The following is a 24,916-nucleotide window of genomic DNA, read 5'->3' as shown; positions in this document are numbered from 1 at the left end:
GAATCAGAGTTGTACAGCACAGAGATGGGTCCTTGAGGCCAACGTCTATGCTGCTCGTTGTGTCTATCTACACTAATCCCATTAGGCCTATATCCCTTTATTCATTCCTATACAAGTACCTGTCCAAATACCTTTGTACCCTTCTCCATCACTTTCTCTGGCAATTTGTTCTACATACTCAGCAGCATGTGTGTGGGAAAATTTGCCTCTTCGATCTCCTTTAAAGTTTTCCCCTCTCACATTAAACCAATATCCCCTAGCTTTAGACTCTTCCTCTCCTCCCCTCCACCACACCCAAGAAAAAGACCATCCACCCTATCTATGCATTTCATAAACCTCTATAATAGGGGTTTACAGACCCCTTTTTAACAAATTTCACAACATATGCTGGTGATATTAAACCTGATTCTGATTCTTAATGGAATTGTTCCATGGCATAAAAAAGATTGGGAACCCTAGCTCTATAAGGTCATACCTCAGCAACATACTAGAAAGCCTAATGTAATCCATAAAAGCTTCAGCCCGTCTATCCATCACTCTCATGCCTTGTTGCTGACATTTTTCAACTCTTGGCTTAGCTATTGTACATGGATTAAACCAAATTAACTTTGCACTAATTCCTTCTATACTTAAAAAAATTTTTAAAGTAATTCCCCAGAGATGACATCAGAACACTGAGAGCATATCGAGTCATATCTGTCTTAAAATCCACTTATATTTAATTATGTCAAAACAGACTTTAAATAGCACCCAATAAATGATCATGGAACATAAAATTTTATAAGATAGTATACTGACTCCAAAGATGACACTTCAGTACAGATTACACCAGGTACAAGAGGAACAATTTTAAAGTTTTGCTAAAACAAACTAAACTACCCGAGTTGATGATGGGACTTAGTATTTTCACAATAATTAAGCAGAATATGGATGAGTGCTTGAATCACCAAAACACAGAAGTCTATAGACCAAGTGCTGAAAACAGGAATTAACATAGATGTTTGCCATGGATATGATGGGCTGCAAGTCCTATTTCCATACTGTTTGACCCAAAACATGAAGCTATAATAAACAGTGAAGGAGATGGGATACAAATTAGCTTGACGTGGTAAACGAGGAGGAAGCATGGAGAAGCAATATACTGTAAGTTACACAGAAAAAAGAATGCATGAATAAAAAGATTTGGAGATTCATAAAGATTTCATATAGATTACACTTTAAAAAGAAATAGAGACAATAAAAACAAAAAAAAAGATACACTAAACTTGCATAAGACCCATTAGCAGGAGTATTTTTTTCATTTTTCAACAGTATATTTTAGAAGATGACTAAAAGTAGTTGCAGAGGAGTTTTGCTAGAATGATATTGCAATATGGTCATTGATTATATGCCAAGAAATGATTTTTATGTTCCTAGGAGGAAGCTTACAAGAATTAAAATTGTACACACAATATTACACGTATACATAGTTTGGATACAAATAAATAAGACTACCTGTGCTTGGTTCAGTAATCTGAAGACAGGCTGAAAGTCGAAAGAATGAGAGTGGAGGATTTGTCCTTCTTCTGAATGTAGCAATACTTTATGATTTTGATTGTATTACATTTCAATAAAGTAAGCGCAAATTCACAGTAATTTAGAAGGGGAATGACTATATGCCAAATGAAAATACTGTATTGTTATGGTAAAAAAAAACAGGGAACAGAGACTAATTCAATTAATCTTATGAATCACCTGTACAGAGATAATGGACTGAATAGCCACATTCTCTGTGATTCATGGTTCTATAATTTCATTTTAGTATTGGATTACCTATGTATATTTACCCTTCAAATTGCAATTGCTTTGTATGCCTATCATTCAACATATAAACAGAAATTCTAATTACTGGATTACCTACCTGAATATCACTAAGAGAAGCCATGGCCCATGCCACTGTAGATCTCAGTCCTGTACTTTTAATATAATCCCTGCTGGCTAAAGGAAGTCTAGAAATACAAAGACTTATTTTGAACTGTGTGGGTAATTAGTGCAGAAAAATGAAATAAATGCAAATACAAAATTATACTATCCTCCTATAATTTTCTTTAAAAGCTATTAAGATATAACTACACTTTTGTGCAAATGACATTTTATAAATTTGTATGCATATTAAATATTCCTGATTTTCAGAACAGTTTTAATTGATTAGTAGTAGAAAATGTCTACCTTAGAATAGGAATTCCAACCACACAATGATTGTCATTGAAATGAATGTAGATCTGCAAAAAGAGGAGAAATATAGCTTAGCTGGTGCGATAACATGCTCAGCCTCATTTGGTTCTGAGAAGCCATAGCATGACAATCCTTTAAAACCCTGAACTAAAAATATCCTAACTCTAATTTATTATTCATGATGTTACACTTGGGATGGCCAGTGTGGGGTGGGGACAACCCGTATAGGAGTGGAATTAGTGAAGCAGGTTAGGGCAGCAGGAGTTAAATGGATCAGTGCATAGTTATAATCCATGCTCATTTTAAATTTAAAATTTATATTGCCATCATTTTTATATTTCATCCAGTTGGGCTGTTGGAGTGTTAAACACAAAAGATCAAAGCACTCATTAGGTATACACTTCTTATGGTCTGAGGTCAAGTGAGGTTAGAGAAATAAACTGGCTGAAGCAAGTTTAAGTGGAGTGTTGTTTAGGAATAATGTGAAGCATACATGTTAAAGCAGAACCTTGGTTAGGCCTAGTTTCACATTTTGGACTAAAGAGGCAGGCAGATCTCACAAAGTTGTATTTGAAATCTTGATGTTCTTAGGGCCCATATGACTAAGGATAAGTTGTCTCATTTTTAGTTAGATATATCTCTGTATGGTGATAAATGTAATAATGGAGAAACTTCACTCATTCATATGTTTTGGACATATCTGAGCCTTGGAAAATATGGGAAAGAAGTATTCCAAACCTTTTCGATACTTTTTAAAGTAAATTTCAAGCCTACTCCTTTGACTGCTTTACTTGGTATTGTTGGAGGAAAGGATATTATTTTGGAGCCATCTGATTTGCACATTTTTGCTTTTATGTCTCTTATGGCCAGAAGGACGCTCTTGCTTAAATGGAAAGTTGTGGCCCCTCCTATTCACGCCAATGGTTATGTGATGTCATGTCATGTTTAAATTTAGAGAAGATTCGATGTTCAATCTTTGAATCTAATCAAGACTTTCAAACATTGTGGGGCCCTTTTCTGAATTATTTTAAAAACCTTTGATTTGCTGTTAAAGCACAGATGATGACTAATAATCTTTTTTCTTTTTTTTCTACTAATCAGCTTTGGTCTTGGTAGTGGGTTAGTTTTTTTATATCATAAAATTATTATTTTTTAATGTTACGAACTAATTGACTTGTACGAATATAGGGTAAGGAGTCTTTATATGCGATTTAGCTTAATGTATTGACATTTTTTTCCTGTATTCTGTATTCATATATATGTATATATATTAATAAAAATATTGAAAGGAAGAAATCTTGATGTTTTCATAAATAGTCTTGAGAACATAAGAAACAGAAGCAGGGGAAGGGCATTTGGCATGTCCTGTCTGTTCTATACCTGCCTTTAATATTTGAGCCACTTTTCTGCACCAAGCCACTATCGCTTAAGTCCCTTAATATCAAAAAATATATTGATCTCTGTCTTGAATATACTCTGCAAATGAAGCCACAACGATCCTTGAAAAGAGAATTCTAAAGACTTATGACTTACTCCAGATGAACAATTTTTTTCCCTCAGTAATGTACTGAACGGTTGAACCTTTATTTTGAGAAGTGAGCCCCAGTTTTAGACAACACATTTGGAATGAAGAGATGGGAGGAAGGAATGTAAGCTTAGAGAGAGAGAAAAGTAATGAAATCACTGAAGTTAACCTTTCACCCCCTCCCCCCCCACAGTCTATAAGAGATTCAATCATAAAAAAGATCTAGATTTGGACTACAGTACATAGAAACAGAAAATCTTGTCACCAGCATTGAAGTTACCAGCTCTGTAGAACACAAAATGCTGACAGTGGCCAATACAGGAAATAACTTTTCCATAAAATTGGAAATACCCAAGAGTGTTTGCTTCTAAAAAGTTAATCAATCTTGGTTCATCCTTTTCCACTTACATCCACCATAATTCACATATTCTCAATCTCAATAGCTTTCAATTCCTTGTCACTGACTACCTCATTTTCACAATGGATGCTACATCCACCAAAAGCAGAATTCCCCAACAGTCAACCATATTCTTATCCCCACTTCCTATTCTAACATGTCAGTCCACGGCCTCCTCTTTTGTCATGATGAGGCCACTCTCAGGGTGGAGGAATAACACCTCATTTCCCATCTGGGCAGCCTCCGACCTGATAGCATGAACATTAATTTCTCCTTCCAATATTTTTTCCACTCCCCCCCCCCACTCTTTTTCTATTCACCACTCTTCTCCTCATCTACCCATCATCTCGCTCTGGTGCCCCTCCTTCTTCCCTTTCTTCTACGGCCCACCCTCCTCTCCTATCTGATTCTTTCCCACCTATTTGGCTTCACCAATCACCTTCTAGATAATCCTCCTTCCCTTCCCCCTTTCCTTTCCAGTCCCGAAAACAGGTCTTTGTCTTAAAATTCAACTGTTTATTCATTTCCATAGATGCTGCTTAACTTGCTGAGTTCCTCCAGCATTTTGTGTGTGTTGCTCTGGGTCTCCTGCATCTGAAGAACCTCTTGTGTTTATGTTAATCAATCTTTGTTACACACAACGTACTTGGGTGTTCCCAGTACATTTCCACTCAACTTCAACAGATTTCACTAGTGGGACATGAATCTGAATTTCTGCTATTCAAGTGCATTTTTATTCTGACATGGGAATCCTTGCTGTGACATTGGGCATGAAAAAGTATTTCATTTTTTGGCCATTATATGCTTCAACTCAGATGCATACATTTAATAATATTCTAAACTTGTTCAGCTAAAATTAGGATAGTAAATTATTAAAGCATACATTCTGCTTTTGCAGATAGATTTTACTCTCCATAATGTCTCAAATTTCACAGTTACATGTAATAAAGATAGAAAGTCTTAATTTATGTAAATTAAGGCACAGAGATAGTCATTGATCAGTTCTGATGGAAAGTCATCAACCTAAAACATTAACTTCGTTCTTTCTCTATAGATGCTGCCTGACCAGCTAGGTATTTTCAACATTATCTGATTTTGTTTGAGAGTCCATTTGAAGTTTTAATTTTACTTTCTATTAACAATTACAAGCCATCTTTTCAAAGTGATTTAATTTTTGCTCAAGCACCATAAACTCCAGGGCCAATAAATTTGACATTGTCAAATTGTATTCTTTTGAGCAATCATGGAAGATTCTAATTACAAATCACAGACCATTCCTAACTGATGATACTGTATTTCCCCACTGTACTTCACAAAGTGCAACAACTGTAGCATAGCCGTTGTTGTGACTCTATTATAGTGTGGGGCATTCTGGAGCTTGGTGTTGAAATTTGGCACTGCCTGCAAGGAATTTGTATGTTTTCCCTGTGATCAGAGTGCGTTTCCTCCGGGTACTCCAGTTTCCTCCACAGTCCAAAGACATACCAGTTAGTAAGTTAATTGGCCACTGAAAATTGTCCTGGGATTAGAGTGGGGTTAAGTAGGTGGGTTGTGGACAGCATGGCTCATTGGGCTGGAAAGGCCTGTTTTCTGAATAAGATAAAAATAAACTAATAAATAAATACATTTTAAAACAGGTAAGACAGGAGTTGTTTTCATTGGAACAGAGTAGACTTACCTGAGCTGTATAAAATTTTGACAAGTCTAATAATAGAAAGGACCTATTATCCTTAGCAGAATGGTTCAAAAGCCAGGGGGAACTGTTCTAAAATAATTAGTAGAAATATTAGAGGGAAGATTAGGGCACTTTTCCTTCAACTCTAGGGTGATGGCCAAAGCTCAATGTTCAAAGGAACAGAAGAGACAGAAACCCTCATCACATTTGAAAAGGTGTATTTGGCTGCATAATTGAAGAGAAGGAACCTACAAGGGTTTCTGACTTTTTGCTGGAAAATAATATTAGGCTAATAGTTTCGTTCCAAACGGCACAGAAAAGGTGTTCTGAATCACTTCCTTTTGTGTCATTAACATACAATGACTTTAAAATTCTAACGTTTTCTCAAATTATTATGTTTTCCACTCCCTGAAATCTACTGTGGTATTTTTACTATGACTTAACCTAGAGAACATATGCAAAACAGTTAATATGTTTACCTTCAGACAGGATTCTTCAAACTCAAATAGGAGGTTCTTTGTTGCTATAATAAACACTTTCAATTATATCATTATAATTGTTCTTAAATAGTCAAAAATAGTTCAAATAATGAAAAAGAGGGTCATACAAAAAAGTAAAAGTAGATGTGACACTTCTGCATAAAGTTTTCTTTGAAGTCTAAACTTTTGCACATCTTAGCCATTATCACAAGTCCACCAAACCTCCAGCATGGGGTTCCTCAGTTCAGCTTTCCAACCAAATTCTCTGCTGAGTGCAATCCCAATTGCTTTTCCTAGCTCCTGTGGAAAAACAATTGATTCCTGTGAGTAATTAATATATTTCCCTATTTCCAAAGAGACAAAATTTTTAGCTACTGTAAACTTCACTTTCTACTATTATGAAAATGTATTAAACCATGATGTCTTGAGTGAATGAAGATAACTTCATGGAAACTTTTATATGGGAGATTTAATAACTTGGATGAAATTGACATTGCGGTAACTTCATGGATTCTTAAGTATTGGAATATTTTCATAAATGTCCTTTCAGTATTTCAGTTCTAAACGATCCTGTTTAAAGATATTCAGATAATAATCTGTTTTCCTGTTTTTGCCACCAATGTGAAGTTATCCACTTTGGTGGCAAAAATAGGAAAACAGATTATTATCTGAATGGTGGCCGATTAGGAAAAGGGGAGGTGCAACGAGACCTGGGTGTCATTATACACCAGTCATTGAAAGTGGGCATGCAGGTACAGCAGGCGGTGAAAAAGGCGAATGGTATGCTGGCATTTATAGCGAGAGGATTCGAGTACAGGAGCAGGGAGGTACTACTGCAGTTGTACAAGGCCTTGGTGAGACCACACCTGGAGTATTGTGTGCAGTTTTGGTCCCCTAATCTGAGGAAAGACATCTTTGCCATAGAGGGAGTACAAAGAAGGTTCACCAGATTGATTCCTGGGATGGCAGGACTTTCATATGAAGAAAGACTGGATGAACTGGGCTTGTACTCGTTGGAATTTAGAAGGTTGAGGGGGGATCTGATTGAAACGTATAAGATCCTAAGGGATTGGACAGGCTAGATGCAGGAAGATTGTTCCCGATGTTGGGGAAGTCCAGAACGAGGGGTCACAGTTTGAGGATAAAGGGGAAGCCTTTTAGGACCGAGATTAGGAAAAACTTCTTCACACAGAGAGTGGTGAATCTGTGGAATTCTCTGCCACAGGAAACTGTTGAGGCCAGTTCATTGGCTATGTTTAAGAGGGAGTTAGATATGGCCCTTGTGGCTACGGGGGTCAGGGGGTATGGAGGGAAGGCTGGGGCGGGGTTCTGAGTTGGATGATCAGCCATGATCATAATAAATGGCGGTGCAGGCTCGAAGGGCCGAATGGCCTACTCCTGCACCTATTTTCTATGTTTCTATATACTCTATTGAGCTTCACCAATCTGGCTCAAAGGTGATACAAAATTCACAGCAATACAGTTGACCCCTAATTGCATACTAAAATAGCAGGGTAAGTCACTCAGTGGCAATAAAAATTGATATTTCAAATACATTAAAAGCCCTGTCAACCACAAGAGGTCCATTTTACTAACAACTGCAATGAGAACTAAACAGAGAGATTAGCCATGCAACATCCACGTCAAGCCTGTCCAAACAAGCAGAAAAATACAAGCACACCAGAATCTGAATTCAGCTATGCACCTAAGCTTGCTCCTGACAGCAATGTTCCCAACCCTGGCGACACACTTGGATACACAATTTGGACTCTGTCAGACAGTCCAGACCACACACCCAGTATGTACTCCAGACTTCTGATTCACACTCTAATGAATCACATGCTGAACTTCTGAGATTTCCGAATAATCAGGTAGCAACAGATCCATTAGATGCAGTGGCACATTGATAAACAGGTCATAGCCCAGGCAATCCTCAACATTGATTAATTCCATGAAACCCTGAGCCTACAAGGTCAAAAATGAACAATTCAGCTTCTGTTCATTACTATCGCCACCACCCATCTGCCCCCAAATCAGTATTCCATTTTGAACAAAAGAGGGTCAAGGACAATATCAAGACCCACCTGAGGAAGTGCCACATCAACCTAAGTGGATGGGAGAAACTAGCACAGGATAAGATAAGCTGGAGAAAGACAATCTATGAGGGCACTGCACAGCTCAAAGAAAACCTCCATAAGTAGCTTCAACTTAAGGAAAGACTGGGAAAGGCCCCAACCAGCTACTTCCATCACCACTTCAATGACCTACACCTGCCAACACTGCAACAGGACTTGTGGATCTTTATTCATCTCAAGACCCATAACTGAACAGATCAACTATCAGGAGAAAAATCATACTCGACTTCAAATGATCGCTGATGATGATGATGATGAAGACAACACCATTTTGAACTCAACTTGAAGACAGTGGTAAGGTACTGAGTTCACACATTTGTACAGGATCACTGATACCGGAAAGGTGTAAGGTTGTAAGAAAAACAACATGAAGGCATGTTGCAAGTCAACTATTGCAATCTAACTATTTGTTCACGAAACTAACAGATCTAACCATTGCAGTGTGCTTGAAGATACTCAATCTTTAAAGCCAAAGTCAAGTTTATTTTCATATGCACAAGAACATGTATGCACAGTTACAATGAAAAATTTACTTGCAGCAGCTCATAGACCCACAGCATCATTTAAGCAGCATTCACAAGGTAATATAAATTAGAAGAAAAAAATCAATTTCAGTGCAAATTGGTCAAGGTAGTCACGGTGTTGCTAAACTGTAGTTATTAGAGTTTTGCCAGTTGTTACAAGAACTGAATGGTTGAAGGGAAGTAACTGTTCTTGAACCTGGTAGATTGAGACTCCAGGCTTCTGTATCTCCTGCCTAATGGTAGCTGCAAAATAGATGGCTTGGCCGGGATAGTGGAGATTTTAGGTGACATATGTTGCATGCTTGAGGTGGCACCACCTGTAGATACTACCAATGGCAAAGAGGGATGTGCCCATTAGGTATCCTCTATCTGGTTGTGAGCACTACCACTCTTTTAAAAACATTGCCCTAGAATAGACCAGGCAACTGTGGCCGATCATCATCAGCATCTGCAGCAGATACTTATTCCACCACAATGTTACCACTTGGACAAATATTCTACCAGAAGACCAACCTTAATTTAAATAGTTATTGAAGAACATTTCTAGCACCAGCTATGCTCAAAAATAAAACGGCAATAAAGCAGCAGCTCTACATTGATAACCAACATTTAAAGAGGCAGACCAAAACAACAGTTAAACAATCCCACAATCAGATCAGATCAGATTAAGTCAATAGTCCTGCTGTAACCAGACATGAATGGTGGACAACAATGAAATGGCTAACTGCAAGAGGAGGATCTGAGAACATTGCCACCCTCAACAACAGTGAAGACAAGCAAATAACTGCAATAGGAAAGGCTTGTATGTTTATAAGCAGCTTTGTTTTTTCTGGACGTTACTCTTTATCTTATTTGACACAGTCCACATAATATCAAGGAAATGAGGTTTTATTACTTCCCCACTTTTATACTTGACACCCAATCGATGAAGACCATATGATATACAGTAAAATTAGGCCATTTAGCCCATCGAATCTTCTCCGTCATTTCACCATGGCTGGTCTATTTTCCCTCTCAGCCCCAATCTCCTGCGTTCTCCCTGTATCCCTTCATGCCCTGACTAATCAAGAATCTGTCACCCTCTACCTTAAATATACCGATTGACTTGGCCTCCATGGCCACGAATTCCACAGATTTGTCACTCTCTAGCTAAAGAAGTTCCTCATCTCTGCTCTGAAAGGACGCCCCTCTATTCTGAGGCTGTCTCCTTTGGTCTTAGACTCCTGTACCATTGGAAACATCCTCTCCACATCCACTCTACCAAGGCCTTTCAATATCCGATAGTTTCAATGCAATCACCTCTCATTCATCTGAATACCAGTGAGTAGAGGCCCAGAGCTATCAAACGCTCCTAATATGACAAGCCTTTCAATCCCAGAATTATCCTCCTTTTCTCTCCAATGTCAGCACATCTTTTCTTAGATAAGGGCCAAAAACTGCTCACAATACTCCAAGTGAGGCATCATCAGTGCTTTATAAAGCCTCAACATTAGCCTTGCTTTTATATTCTAGTCCTCTCAAAATCAATGCTAACATTGTATTTGCTTTCCTCATCACTGATTCAACCTGCAAATGAACCTCTAGGGAGTCCTGCACGTGGATCCCAAGTTCCTTTGCACCTCAAATTTCTAAATTTCCTCTCTATTTAGAAAATAGTCTATGCTTTTATTTCTTCTACCAAAGTGCACGGCCATACATTTCCCGACACTGTATTCCATTTGCCACATCTTTGCCCATTCTCCTAATCTGTCAGTCCTTCTGTAGCCTTTCTACTTCCTCAAATCTACCCGTTGCTTCACCTACCTTTGTACAGTCTGCAAACTTGACCACAAAGCCATCAATTCCATCATCCAACACTAACATGTAACGTAAAAAGCAGTTCCAACACAGACCCCTGTGGAACACCACTAGTCACTGGAAGCCAGCTGGAAAAGGCTCTGTTTATTCCCACTCTTTGCCTCTTGCCAAGCAGCCAATGCTCTATCCATGCTAGTATCTTCCCCGTAATAACATAGGCTTTTAACTTAAGCAGTCTCCTGTGTGTCACCTTGTTAAAAGCCTTCTGAAAATCCGAGTACACAATATCTAGCGATTCTCCTTTGTCTATCCTGCTTGTTATTGCTTCAAAGAATTCCAACAGATTTGTCAGGTAAGATTTTGCTTCAGGAAACTATGCTGACTATGGCCTATTTTATTATGGGCCTCCAAGTACCCCAAAACCACTTCCTTAACAAATGACTCCAGCATCTTCCCAACCATTTCCTTTCTCCCGTCTCTCTCCCTTCTTGAAGAGTGGAGCGACATTTGCAATTTTACATTCCTCCAGAAACATGCCAGCATCAATTGACTCTTGAAAAATCATTACTAATGCCTCCACAATCTCTTCAGCTATCTCTTTCAGAACCCTGGGGTGTATACCATCTGGTCCAGGTGACCTATCTACCTTCAGACCTTTCAGTTTCCAAGAACCTTCTCCTTAGTAATGGCAACTTCACATACTTCTGCCCCATGTCACTCCTGAACTTCCAGCATACTGCTGAAGTTTTCCACAGTGAAAACTGATGCAAGATACTTACTCAGTTCAACTGCCATTTCCCTATCCCCCATCACTACCTCTCTTGCATCATTTTCCAACTGTCTGATATCTACTCTCGCCTCTCTTTTACGCTTTTATACCTGAAGAAACTTTTGGTATCCTCTTTAGTATTATTGGCTGGCTTACCTTCGTATTCCATCTTTTCCTTCCTTATGTCTTTTTTAGTTGCCTTCTATTGGTTTTTAAAAGCTTTCCAATCCTCTAACCGCACTAATTTTTGCTTTACTATACTTTGGTAGAAGAAACAAAAGTATAGACTATTTTCTATTTTGCTTTATTATACGTATTTGGCTTTTATGTTGGTTTTAACTTCTCTTGTCAGCCACAGTTGTCTCATCCTGCTTTTAGAATACTTCTTCCTCTTTGAGATCTCTGGCCCAAGATGACACCGTGTATGGCAGCTATGTTGTGTACTCCGAATTGGCATTGTAATTTTATGCTTTTCTCTCTACTTCCTTCTGCACTTCTCTTACAAGAAGCTGAAAGTCACATCAGGTTTGATCAATTGACTCTTTTGAACATTGGAAAGACTGCATTCAATCATAATGTGCCACCTTTCTACCACTGGAAACCCCTGCTTACACAAACCATGGGAGGTTCATTAACCACACCAGCATTACTGAGGAAGCGTCACTGGAGGCGAGGAAGAAGAGTTGGCGTCTTGGTTAGATTAAGATGGCACGCAAATCAACCGCCACTCCCTAGCAAACTCCTGGCCAATGTGTAGTCCCTGGACAACAAGCTGTGTGAGCTGACAGCCAGAATATCCTACCAACGGGAAACAAAGCACTGTAACATCTCATGCTTTACCGAAACCTGGTTGTCAGAAGAAATACCAGACCAAGCCATTGAACCCATCAAGTTCTCTGTGTTCTGAGCGGACAGGTCTAAAGACTTCTCTAGGAAAAGTAAAGGTGGGGGAATATGTTTCATGGTGAACAATGCTTGGTGCGATCCAGGTGGCACACACACCTTCAAATCCTTTTGCTCCCCTGATCTGGAGTACCTTATGCTGCTATGTCGACCTTTCTGGTTGCCTACAGAATTCACGCCTGCTATTATTACAGCTATGTACATCCCACCATAGGCCAATACCAACCTGGTTCTCAATCAACTTTGTGAAACTATCAATATCCATGAAACCACACACCCAAAGGCTGCTTTCATCATCACTGGAGACCTTAACCACAGTTTACCCGAAGTTCTGCCAACACATCAAGGTGAGCACACGGGAAGGAAGCATACTTGATCACTACTACTCTCCCTTCTGCAATTCCAATGCCTACAAAGCATTTCTCTGCCCTCCATCCTTCCAATTTGCTCCTACCCACCTACAGGCAGAAATTGAAGCACGAAGTGGCCATAGTGAAAACTATCCACTGCTGGTCCAACCGATCAGCCTCAATGTTACAAGACTGCTTTGACAGCGGCACCTGGGAGGTACTTCGAGATGAGAACATCTCCGAATACACAGAGGTGGTCACAAGCTTCATTCGCAAGTGCACTGAAGACATTGTTCCCCAAAAATCAGTCCGGGTCTACCCAAACCAGAAGCCTTGGATAAATAGTTCAGTGCGTGTTGCTCTCAGTGCAAAGGATAAAGCCTTTGCCTCTGGAGACCAACAGGAGCTCAAGAGATGCCACTATTACTTATGTAGAGCAAGGTGGCCAAACAGCAACACAGGGACAAAATCCATTCACAATTCTGTGACAATGACACGCAGCGTAAAGCAAGGACTGCACACCATCACAGACTTCAAGAGGAAACGCAGCATTACAGCCAACGTTGCCGTCTCGCTCCCGGATGAGCTAAATGTTTTTATTTACACTCTATTCAAGACTGATAGCACTGAACCCCCGAGGAGAGCCGTCGATGAGACCTGCACCTTGGTCATTTCCACGGCTGAGGTATATAGAACATTCCAATGTGTCAACAGCCACAAGGCAGTGGTCCGGGCGGCATCCCAGGACGTGTTCTCAAAGTGTGTGCTGAACAGCTGGCTGGTGTGTTTACGGACATTTTTATTCCTTCCCTCTCCCAGTCTGTAGTGCCCCCGTTTCAAATGGTCCATCATTGTCCCTGTACCTAAGAAAACCAAGGTAGTATGCCTGAACAATTGGTGCCCTGTCACACTCACCTCTATTATAAGCGAATGCTTTGAGAGTCTGGGTAAAGACTAAATCTGCAGCACACCAGACCCACTATAATTTGCCCACCGATAGAACCAGTCTACCGATGACGCCATAGTCACAGCTGGAGAAGATGCATACATTACAGTGCTGTTCCTGGACTACATTTCAACATTCAAAACCATAATTTCCTTCAGACTTGACAGGAAGCTCAGAGACCTAGGCCTGAACCCTACCTTGCGCAGCTGGATCCTCGACTTCCTATCTGAATGCCAACAGGTGGTAAGGATACAATGATCTCTGTTAAGATCCCAGCAATTTCCTCTCTCAGTAACCTGGGATAGATCCCACCAGGCCCTGAGGATTTATCACCTTAATGTTCTTCTAGAAACCTAACACTTCCTCCTTACTTCTGCAGCAGATCAAGGTGGCAGTTCTCTAGTATTATGTCAAGGAAAATCAAGGTTGGGTAATAAACACTGAACTTACCAGTGACATCCCTATCCTATGTATGAATAAAACCAAACAAAATACAAAACATCCAGAATACTATTTATTCAATGAAAAAAATAGCTTGATTGAAATTTGCAACAGATTTATTTTACATATCACATGACATTTGATAATTCAATATGAGGAGATTATAGTATCATAATCTGTGGACAATGTTCATGAATCGTTAGAAAACGTGTTTCAAAATATAAAACTGTAATTTTTATAGTGTCTTCAAAGTGATTAAATCACTCATTCGCAAACTATATATTGAGTTTTTTAAAAAACTACCAGAAAATGATACAAACTGAATTTAAAATTAGTGGTGATGGAATGATGGATTTTTTTTTCAGTATTTCCAATCTGCTCTTGTTTATGTTCTCTGATCAGAGACCAAAAACAATTCTACACTATGGTGACTAGTAGATGTCTTGCTTTCAGAAGGTTACATGGTATTATTTTACAGAATTTCAAAGAAGGTTAATACTCTGTCAATAACTAATATCTTGAACTCATTAATCTACCAACAAGTTCCACACAGTGGATTTTCTATACTCCGATGCCATTGTGTCTAACATACCATTAACAGCAAGGTCAAATGATATAATGGAAGAATGATGTATGAGTGAATCTACTAACTTCAAATGGTACAATTGATGATTTACTCACCCAATCAAATCATTCATACCTGGTATCTTATATTAGCAAGCTATCTGAAATGGCCATTGGGAATCATTGAATACCATGCTGATCATCAAGCTGTCTATCTATTAGAATGATTTCAATGGGGCTGTGATTTATTTTTAATGTTTAATTATGCTCATGAATAGCAGTTCTTCCATTAATAGCTTTAATTGTGCTTTTAATGATATGCTTTTGCGATCAACATCAAGCACTGAAAGTGGATAGAGGCAACTCCCCCAACAATCAGATAACTGGCTTACTGTTGTTGACTTTTAAGACTCAAACAGTGCATAACTGGGTGAGGTGTTGAGTGCCACTCTTATCCATGGATCAGTAAAAAGTCAACAACTTCGAGAGAAAAGGAGAAGAAAGCAAAAATAAATGAATATAAAATACCATACCTGCTTATTTTACACCATTATTCAGTTTGGAACTGTTTCGTTATTTAAGAAATTAACACCAGTACAAGCAGAAAAATCCTAATGTCATCACAAGAACTTATTCAGATACATGCAGATATTTGACAAAGGATTTAAAAATAACATTGCTACCCAAGTTACAAATCTACCTCAGTTTGAAAACCTGCAATACGCACAGCATTTCTCTTTGAAGCTTTGCTTAAAAAATGCCAATTTGAGTGTCTTAAATACAGAACTAGCATTAAAAAAAATAGAATTTACCTGAGATGTAAATTTTTTAGCAATCTTCCCACTACAGCGACATGATACTCTAAAAGGCATGTAGGATACAGCACTTTCACTCTTGGGATTATGCAGCTTTGCAGGTGAAGATGATGTCTGTACCACCACATTATTTGGCGTGCTTTTTTGATTTACTGAATGAAGATCATGGTGTCCTGTTAGACTTACATCAACAGCAATGGTATAAGGTATATCCAGTTCCAATTTTGGTTTTTTTCTTCTTTGGCTGTCATTCTGTTGTGTTGACTGTTCTCTCCCAGTTTCTGTAACTTCGAAAGTACATTCATGTTCTTTACCAATATTCCAAAGAGACTTCCATTTGGAAACAACATCCAGCCATTTATTCGGTTCTCCAATCACATACTTCTGAATTGTATTAATTCCCTTACCTAGGAATTCAAAGAAAAATCTTGTTCACTTTTTTCCTTGTGGAGTATACAGCCAAACTGAAATGTAGCAAGTTATAAATCCAATAAAAACATTAATGAACTGAAATAACCAAGACTGGTGAAACACAAATTCCTCAACTTGCAAGTTTAAAGAAATACTGTGAAAATACTATGTCATCATATGCCTTAATACCTCTAATTCACTTAGATTTAAGTAACCCTCACCTATATATGTTTAAAAGATAGCATTGTTTTCTATGTGTTGATGCTAGAAACTACCAGAAACTCCAATTACCAAACCCTACAGAGCACACTACCATTTATTTCACTCAGGCTACTACTGAGTTTCAGTAAAAGTCACATACCTTAGAAAACTACAACAGGGAATATTTTTACCAGTGTAGCTGTTAATCTAATTCTGCCTTCACTTACTGATATTCAAAGAACACCAGATAACAATCAAAAAGCATGAATGATTAATCTCTTGTTAATTCAGATCATGATTAGCTAACTCAGCAACTATCAGCGATCAATTTGCTGCCAAATAGATATGGTTCAACCAACTGATCTAGATCAATGGTATATATCAATTTGAAAAATAAATCTGCTTTCCAACTTGAAAATTGTCAAATTAAAACTGGAATATTCCTGAACTCTTCTGATTTTGTGTTTTATATTCTGTCTTTTTCTCTTTTTTTGCTGCCGTTTGAACAATTTTTTTGGGATTGCATGGGGGGGGTTTGATGTTGTTTCCATGGTTTTCTTTGTTTCGCGGCTGTCTGTGGGGAAGATGAATTTCAGGGTTGTATACTACATACATACTTCGATAATAAATGTACTTTGAATTTTAAAAAGACACAACCACATCATGGCATTTCATAGAATGTTTTCAGATGTTTCAGGATGCTGGTGTTGACAAGGCCAGCAGTTATTACCCATCCCGGCTGTTCTTGAGTTGGTTAGATGAATCACTTCGGTGTGATGAATGTACTCTGACATCAGTTTGGTAGGGAGTTTCAAGATTCTAACCCACCAACAATGAAGAAACATGGCGAAATTAGTTGTTTTGTGGCAGCAGTACATTGCAATATGTAAGAATAAAAAAGTATAATAATATATTTAAAAAATCCAATTAACTCAGTACTGAAAAAAAATATTGAGGTAGTGTACATGGGTTCATTGTCCATTGAGAAATCAGAAAGTAGAGGGGAAGAAGCTGTTTCTAAAATGTTGAGTGTGTGTCTTCAAAGTCCAAAGTAAATTTATTATCAAAGTACATACATGTCACCATAGACAATCCTGAGATTCACTTTCTTGTGGGTATTCACAATAAATTCCTTAATGATGTATGCCACCTTTTTGAGGCATGCCTTTTGAAGGTGTTCTCAATGCTGGGCAGGCCAGCGCACATGATGGAGCTGGCTGAGTTTGTAACTTTCTGCAGCTTTTTCTGATCTTGTGTTGTCACCCCTCCACACCATAACGGTGATGCAGTCGGTTAGTAAGCTCTCCACTGTACATCTGTAGAAATTTGAGTCTTCGGGGTCAAACCAATTCTCCTCAAACTTCTAGTGAAAAATAGCTTTTGTTGTGGCTTCTTTGTAATTGCATCAAAATGTTGGGCCCAGGATAGATCCTCAGAGATGTTGGCACTGAGGAATTTGGAACTGTTCACCCTTTCCACTGCTGATCCCTTGATGAGGACTAGTGGGTGTTCCCTCGACATCCCTTTCCTAAAGCACGCAATCAATTCCTTGGTCTTGTTAATACTGAGTGCAAGGTTGTCACTGCAAAACCACTCAACTAATTGATTATATCACTCCTGTATGCCTCTCCTTGTCACCATCTAAAATTTCACCAACAATAGTTGTCATCAGCAAATTTATAGATGGTGTTTGAGCTGTGCCTAGCCACAGTCGAGGTTGTAGAAACAGTACAGCAGTAAGCTAAGTACACATCATTGAGGTATGCCAATGCTGATTGTCAGAGGGCTGATATTATCTCTATCTGCATTGACTGTGGTCTCCCATTGAGGACATCAAAGGTCCAATTGCAGAGGGAAGTACAGAGGCCCAGGTTTTGGAGCTTGTTGATTAGTAAAGAGGTGTTAAACTTGTTGAGGAACCTATAATGGCAGTGTTCCCATGTGCCTGCTGCCTTTAGCTCTCCACGATGTTAGAGGTCATATGAGAATAGGGGAGTAACTGCAGTTCATTTGCTGCAACTAAACTATTCCAGTGGATGTAGGAATGAATGTTTAGACTGCTTGATGAAGTGCCAATCTAGCAGATGTTTTGTCTTGGATGGGGTTGATAATTTGTGGATGTACAAGCTGCACTCATCTAGTCAAGTGAACATTATGTGAATAATCAGAAATCAAACAGAGATCTAAATTTTGGAATCCAAATTCAAACTTACTTTGAAACTTCATTGTTATAATTGTGTTTAATTTAATCATACTAATTACATACCGAGTAGATAGGATGGCAATTACTATTACAAAATGAACCTTTGATTTATTCCAGCCCAGTGAATAGATCAATAGTCGATTACACAATCCCAAGTTTTGGGGTCTCGATGTCATGCTTACCAGAAATTCATTAGTCCTGTATGCCATCAGCTTCATCATGGATTTGAAAGCATACCTAATCATATAGCACAGTATTTATGCTTTGTTTACTGGCAATTCAATACATTAGCAATGGAGAGTAGCTTGTGAGTTTACAGAGATTTACTAACTTTAATTCTTTCTCATTCTACAATAACAATTCCATATACACTCCATAAATTCCTCCTCTAAGATATTGTCACTAATTCAGTTGATGTGTAGTTAAGAACCACCCACAAATTACAGCTGTATCCTTATTTTCTACACCTCTAATTACATGCTTAATATCACTCCTACAGTTTGCAGGGCATGTTTTTTCTGCCCAGTAGTAATTCTTAGCTCTGCCCATACAGATGCCACATTATCTGAGCTAATATGCTTCTTCACCTATGCATTAACCTCCTCTTTACGTAGCAACACTCTCCTAACTCCTTTTCCTTTTTGTCTTTCCTTCCTAAATTATTGGAAAATCTCTCCATTGATAGCTATTAGGAATTAATACACAGTTTTACAGTACTGTAGTAATAGAGGTAGCAATCTAATTTGTTCTTTATTTCATTTAAATACATAACTTGTTGCTCAGTAAAACAGTAGTTTGCCTTTTTAAAATTATTTCCATAAAACTTCAGCTAATTGGGGCAGCTGGTTAATTGGGTCAAAATATACTGGTCTCGATGTGTCCCAATTAACTGGAATGTGCTATATTCCACAGTACAGGTGTCCCCCGCTTTATGAAAGTTCACTTTACACCACTCCGCTTTTATGAAAGACCTACATTAGTACCTGTTTTCGCTAACTGAAAGAAATCTGAAGAGGATTTTCGCTTTTACCAAAAAAGGCGCCCACTTTAAACTTGCGTTTACCCCGAGAAAGACTACCATGACCGGGAAGCCTTGCGCAGGCAGGTATGTGCGCATGTGTGTACATGCCGATTTTTTTCTACAAATCGGTTTTGGCTAAATCTTCCCAATTCTGATAAGTGAAATTACACTGTACATACATGATTTCTACTTTATATAGGCTGTGTATTTATCATATCATTCCTGCTTTTACTATATGTTAGTGTTATTTTAGATTTATGTGCTATCTGGTATGATTTGGTAGGTTATCTTATGGGTCTGGGAACACACAAAAAATTTTCCCAATAAATTAATGGTAATTGCTTCTTCGCTTTACGCCATTTTGGCTTACGAAAGGTTTCATAGGAACGCTCTACTTTCGGATAGCGGGGGAAACCTGTATTCCACAATCTATCAGTAGCTCTGGCTCTATATAGATTGCAGTTGATCATTAGCTACATCTTTGATACTCTAACTGCACAAATGTGTACTAATGACAGTGAACATGTTGCTGATCGCCCATGTAGCCTGAATGAAGCATGCCAACATTTAGAATTCTCCTGCCATGATTTATCCTTCAATTGCTTTAAACTGAATTGTGTCCAAATAACACTAGGGCCTTATTTCACTATTAACACTCCCCAAGACAAAAACCATGTAAACTCCTTGTTTCTGTAACCCCACCATCTTTAAACTCCTAGGGTCTCTATTGCTCCTCCTTTTAAGCTTCAATTGCTTTCAAAAAGGCAATTAGGAATGTATTAGGGTTGAGGAATCAAAAACTGCATAGCATAAGTTTAAAGTGAGAGGGGAAAGATTTAAAAGGAACCTGAGTAGTTAGTTACTGCCTGTTAGGTTGCTGACATTTAGGGCAGCAATGAAGGTCCTCCATCGCTGCCTGTCCTTGGCCATCTTCTCTATTGTGCTCCAAGTGTGGAATGGCAGCAGTTTGGCAAGGTCATTCTCTGTCATACACCAGCTTTCTGACCCATACATCGCAGCTCTGGAACAGTTTTATCTTGGTGTGGATGCTGTACTTGGTAGATCCCCATATGTTGCTTATTGATCTGAAGACGTTTCTAGTTTTGCTGAGTCTGCACTGAATGTGGTCCTTGGTCCCTTCCATTCTGCCAAATGATGCTGCCCAGGTAGATGAATCTGCCCGTGCAGGGTAAGCTGATGCCATATGCCTTGACGGGAGGAAGAGACTCTGTCAGGAACATGAGGGGCAATCTTTTTCATGCAGTAGGTAGTGCATATATGTCAGAAGAAGTGATAAAGGCATGTACATTTACAGCTATTAAAAAACATTAGGACAGTTATGTGGATAGGAAAGGTTCAGAGGGATATGAGTGAAACCTGGGCAAGTTGGACTGGCTTAGATGGGAATTTTGGTCAGTGTAGACCAAGTGGGTTAGACCAAGTGTAGACCAAGTAGACCAGTGTAGATCATTTGTAGGTTACAGGGAAGAGCTTGGTCTGGAGAAACGCAGACAGATAGATACCTTATGGGTTTCTTTTTACCTGTCATACCTATAAACTAACCTTTTCTGTAAGGAAGAGTGAAGAATAATTATTGCAATTACATAGTATATAGAGTTTTTGGTCCATCTGTCCACATAAGGACACACGGGGCTTAGACAGGATGCAATATCTCTGGGATTGGAAAGCTTTCTTACAAAGAAAAATAGGATGGCCTTACAGTCCCTAGAGTTGAGTAAGAGAGGTGATTGCATTGAAATACATAAAATTCTTGAGGGCTTAGAAGGATGAATATTAAAAGGTTCTTTCTCTTCCCAAGCTGAAGAGTGTAGAAGGGTCAATGACAGGATAAAATATGTATCCATTTAGGGCCAAGATTTTAATCACTCTATTCACTTAGCTTGCTGCAAGGTTTTGGAACTGACCTAAAGACCATGGATGCTTAGTCATTCAGTGCAGTTAAGAGAGAGAGATAGCTTTATTCAGCACTGAGCTCATGAAGACATACAGTGACTGGAAAATAATGATCTTAATTGAGCAAATTCAAGGGATGTTATTGTTTTATTCCAATGTCTCTTTCATATACTTGCCTTATATTAAATTGAATGGTCCTATCTGGTCATTCTATGCTAAGATATTAACATTTATTATCATCCGATCACTCATAGAAACATTGAGCTTGACTAAGAAAAAGCCATCCTTTCTCAAAATATACTTGCCATTTAAGGTATTACTCTGCTTCTCCACTTTGTGTCCATGATCCTCATAGTTTTACAATTATTTAGCTTAATTTAATGACGTACTTACTATTATTTTGACTACTGTATTCCTTGAACATGTTTTCTATCAGTTAGATCTGTGGAGGTTAGTATATAAAACAGTTCACAAATTTCTTTAATTTCAGTGTTTACTTGTAGCTAATTCATCTACCCCATGTTATTTCAGTTCATGCAACACACATCAAAGTTGTTGGTGAACGCAACAGGCCAGGCAGCATCTCTAGGAAGAGGTACAGTCGACATTTCGGGCCGAGATCCTTCATCAGGACTAACTGAAAGAAGAGCTAGTAAGAAATTTGAAAGTGGGAGGGGGAGGGGGAGATCCAAAATGATAGGAGAAGACAGGAGGGGGAGGGATGGAGTCAAGAGCTGGACAGGTGATTGGCAAAAGGGGTATGAGAGGATCATGGGACAGGAGGCCCAGGGAGAAGGAAAAGGGGGAGGGGGGGAAACCCAGAGGATGGGCAAAGGGTAAAAAAGGAAAGAGAGAGAAAGAATGTGTGTATATAAATAAATAACGGATGGGGTACAAGGGGAAGGTGGGGGATTAGCGGAAGTTTGAGAAGTCGATGTTCATGCCATCAGGTTGGAGGCTACCCAGACAGAATATAAGGTGTTGTTCCTCCAACCTGAGTGTGGCTTCATCTTTATAGTAGAGGAGGCCGTGGATAGACATGTCAGAATGGGAATGGGACGTGGAATTAAAATGTGTGGCCACTGGGAGATCCTGCTTTCTCTGGCGGACAGAGCGTAGGTGTTCAGCGAAACAATCTCCCAGTCTGTGTTGGGTCTTGCCAATATATAGAAGGCCACATCGGGAGCACCGGACGCAGTATATCACCCCAGCCGACTCACAGGTAAAGTATCGCCTCACCTGGAAGGACTGTCTGGGGCCCTGAATGGTGGTAAGGGAGGAAGTGTAAGGGTATGTATAGCACTTGTTCCACTTACAAGGATAAGGGCCAGGAGGGAGATTGGTGGGGAGGGATGGGGGGGGACGAATGGACAAGGGAGTCGCATAGGGAGCGATCCCTGCGGAAGGTGGGGGGGGGGGAGGGAAAGATGTGCTTAGTGATGGGATCCCGTTGGAGGTGGCGGAAGTTACGGAGAATAATATGTTGGACCCGGAGGCTGGAGGGGTGGTAGGTGAGGACAAGGGGAACCCTATTCCTAATGAGGTGGCGGGAGGATGGAGTGAGAGCAGATACGCGTGAAATGGGGGAGATGCGTTTGAGAGCAGAGTTGATAGTGGAGGAAGGGAAGCCCCTTTCTTTAAAAAAGGAGGACATCTCCCTCATCCTGGAATGAAAAGTCTCAACCTGACAGCAGATGCGGCGGAGACAGAGGAATTGCGAGAAGGGGATGGCATTTTTGCAAGAGACAGGGTGAGAAGAGGAATAGTCCAGATAACTGTGAGAGTCAGTAGGCTTATAGTAGACATCAGTAGATAAGTTGTCTCTAGAGATAGAGACAGAAAGATCTAGAAAGGGGAGGGAGGTGTCGGAAATGGACCAGGTAAACTTGAGGGCAGGGTGAAAGTTGGAGGCAAAGTTAATGAAGTCAATGAGCTCAGCATGCATGCAGGAAGCAGCGTCAATGCAGTAGTCGATGTAGCAAAGGAAAGTGGGGGATAGATACCAGAATAGGTTTGGAACATAGATTGTTCCACAAAGTCAACAAAAAGGTAGGTATAGCTAGGACCCATGCGGGTGACCATAGCTACACCTTTAGTTTGGAGGAAGTGGGAGGAGCCGAAGGAGAAATTATTAAGAGTAAGGACTAATTCTGCTAGACGGAGCAGAGTGGTGGTAGAGGGGAACTAGTTAGGTCTGGAATCCAAAAAGAAGCGGAGAGCTTTGAGACCTTCCTGATGGGGGATGGAAGTATAAAGGGACTGGACATCCATGGTGAAAATAAAGCGGTGGGGGCCAAGGAACTTAAAATCATCGAAAAGTTTAAGAGCGTGAGAAATGTCACGAACATAGGAAGGAAGGGATTGAACAAGGGGGGATAAAACCGTGTCGAGGTTCATACTTACTTTCCCCCCTTTGTTTCACCACCATTGTTCACAACTGTATACATTATTATTCAGATTAATTTACTTATCACAAGTACATCAAAAGAGACAGTGAAATGTACCATTTGCGCTAATGACCAACACAATCAAGGATGTGCTGGGGGCAGCCCACAAGTGTTGCCAACATAGCATGCCCACCATGTTCAGCATAACAACATTTCAAGAAAACAACAACAGCAAAACAAGCCTCTTTGCCACCCTCCTACCCATCCAGCCACTCATATACACAAACAGGCCTCTAAACCCAGAACAGACGCCTCTGGGCTTCTGACCACCAATCCTTGGCCCAAGACTCTCAGAATTGCAGGCATTGGGCTTCCAAGTTCCAGTCCCTGGCCAGGACTTGCAGACGTCAGGCCTTGAACTCTGAACATACCAGCCCAGGGGTGGAGAGGGTCAGCAACTTTAAAGAGTGTCACTGTTTTAGAGGACCTGTCCTGGATCCATCATATAAATATAATTGCAAAGAAAGCATGACAGCACCTCTACTTCCTCAGGAGTCTGCAGAAATTCAGCATTTCATCACAGTTCTTGGCAAACTTCTATAAATGTGTGGTGGAAAGTGTGCTGACTAGCTGCATTGTGGCCTGGTATGGGAACACCACTGCCTTTGAGCTGAAAATCCTATGAAAGGTAGTGGATTCAGCCCAGTATACCACAGGTAAAACGCTCCCAACCATTGAGCACATCTACATGAAGCATTCTTGTAGAAAAGCAGCATCCATCATCAAAGACCCTCACAATCCAGGCCATGTTCTTTTCAAGCTGGTGCCATCAGGTAGAAGGTACAAGTGCCTCAGGCCTTACACCACTAGGTTCAAGAACAGTTACTACCCCTTTGTCTTGTTATTTCATACTCTCATTATTTATTGCTATTTATTTATATTTGCATTTGCACAGTTTGTTGTTCATTGATCCTGTTTACAGTTACTGTTCTATAGATTTGCTAAGTATGCCCGAAGGAAAAAGAATCTCAGGATTATATGCAGTGACATGTATGTACTCTGATTATAAATTTTAATTTGAAATTTCAATCTTTAGGCATGCTGGCCCAGGGTCTTCGAACTTCAGGCCTCAACTCTCAAACTTGCTGACTTTGGTCTTTGACCTTCAGGCTTTGACCTCTGGACTTACCTGAAGGTTAAAGATCAAAGTCGGCTTCAACCTCTGGTTGCCAATCCCTAGACTCA

At 39.6% G+C, this 24,916-nt stretch overlaps 1 protein-coding gene across 4 annotated transcripts in view; it reads right to left on the bottom strand.

The window, feature by feature from the left end:
* The window catches only part of thumpd2 (THUMP domain containing 2), a 48,997-nt gene that overhangs the window by 7,365 nt on the left and 16,716 nt on the right, over positions 1-24,916 (bottom strand). For 2 of the 4 annotated variants that reach the window (XM_063072911.1, XM_063072936.1), the window contains 4 exons: positions 15,532-15,941; positions 6,513-6,590; positions 2,209-2,261; positions 1,901-1,988 (listed from right to left, as the gene is read on the bottom strand). In XM_063072911.1, the coding sequence (XP_062928981.1) occupies positions 1,901-1,988; positions 2,209-2,261; positions 6,513-6,590; positions 15,532-15,941 (629 nt within the window). Of the gene's footprint in view, positions 1-1,900; positions 1,989-2,208; positions 2,262-6,512; positions 6,591-15,531; positions 15,942-20,252; positions 20,375-24,916 lie in introns of those variants that run through there. The other 2 variants (XM_063072929.1, XM_063072921.1) reach the window with 2 other exon arrangements.

Source organism: Mobula hypostoma, chromosome 2, assembly GCF_963921235.1.
Source record: "Mobula hypostoma chromosome 2, sMobHyp1.1, whole genome shotgun sequence".
In the NCBI taxonomy this organism is placed as follows: Eukaryota; Metazoa; Chordata; class Chondrichthyes; order Myliobatiformes; family Myliobatidae; genus Mobula; species Mobula hypostoma.
Note: the sequence above shows the minus strand (reverse complement) of the source record. Positions and strands in the feature narration are given on the sequence as shown.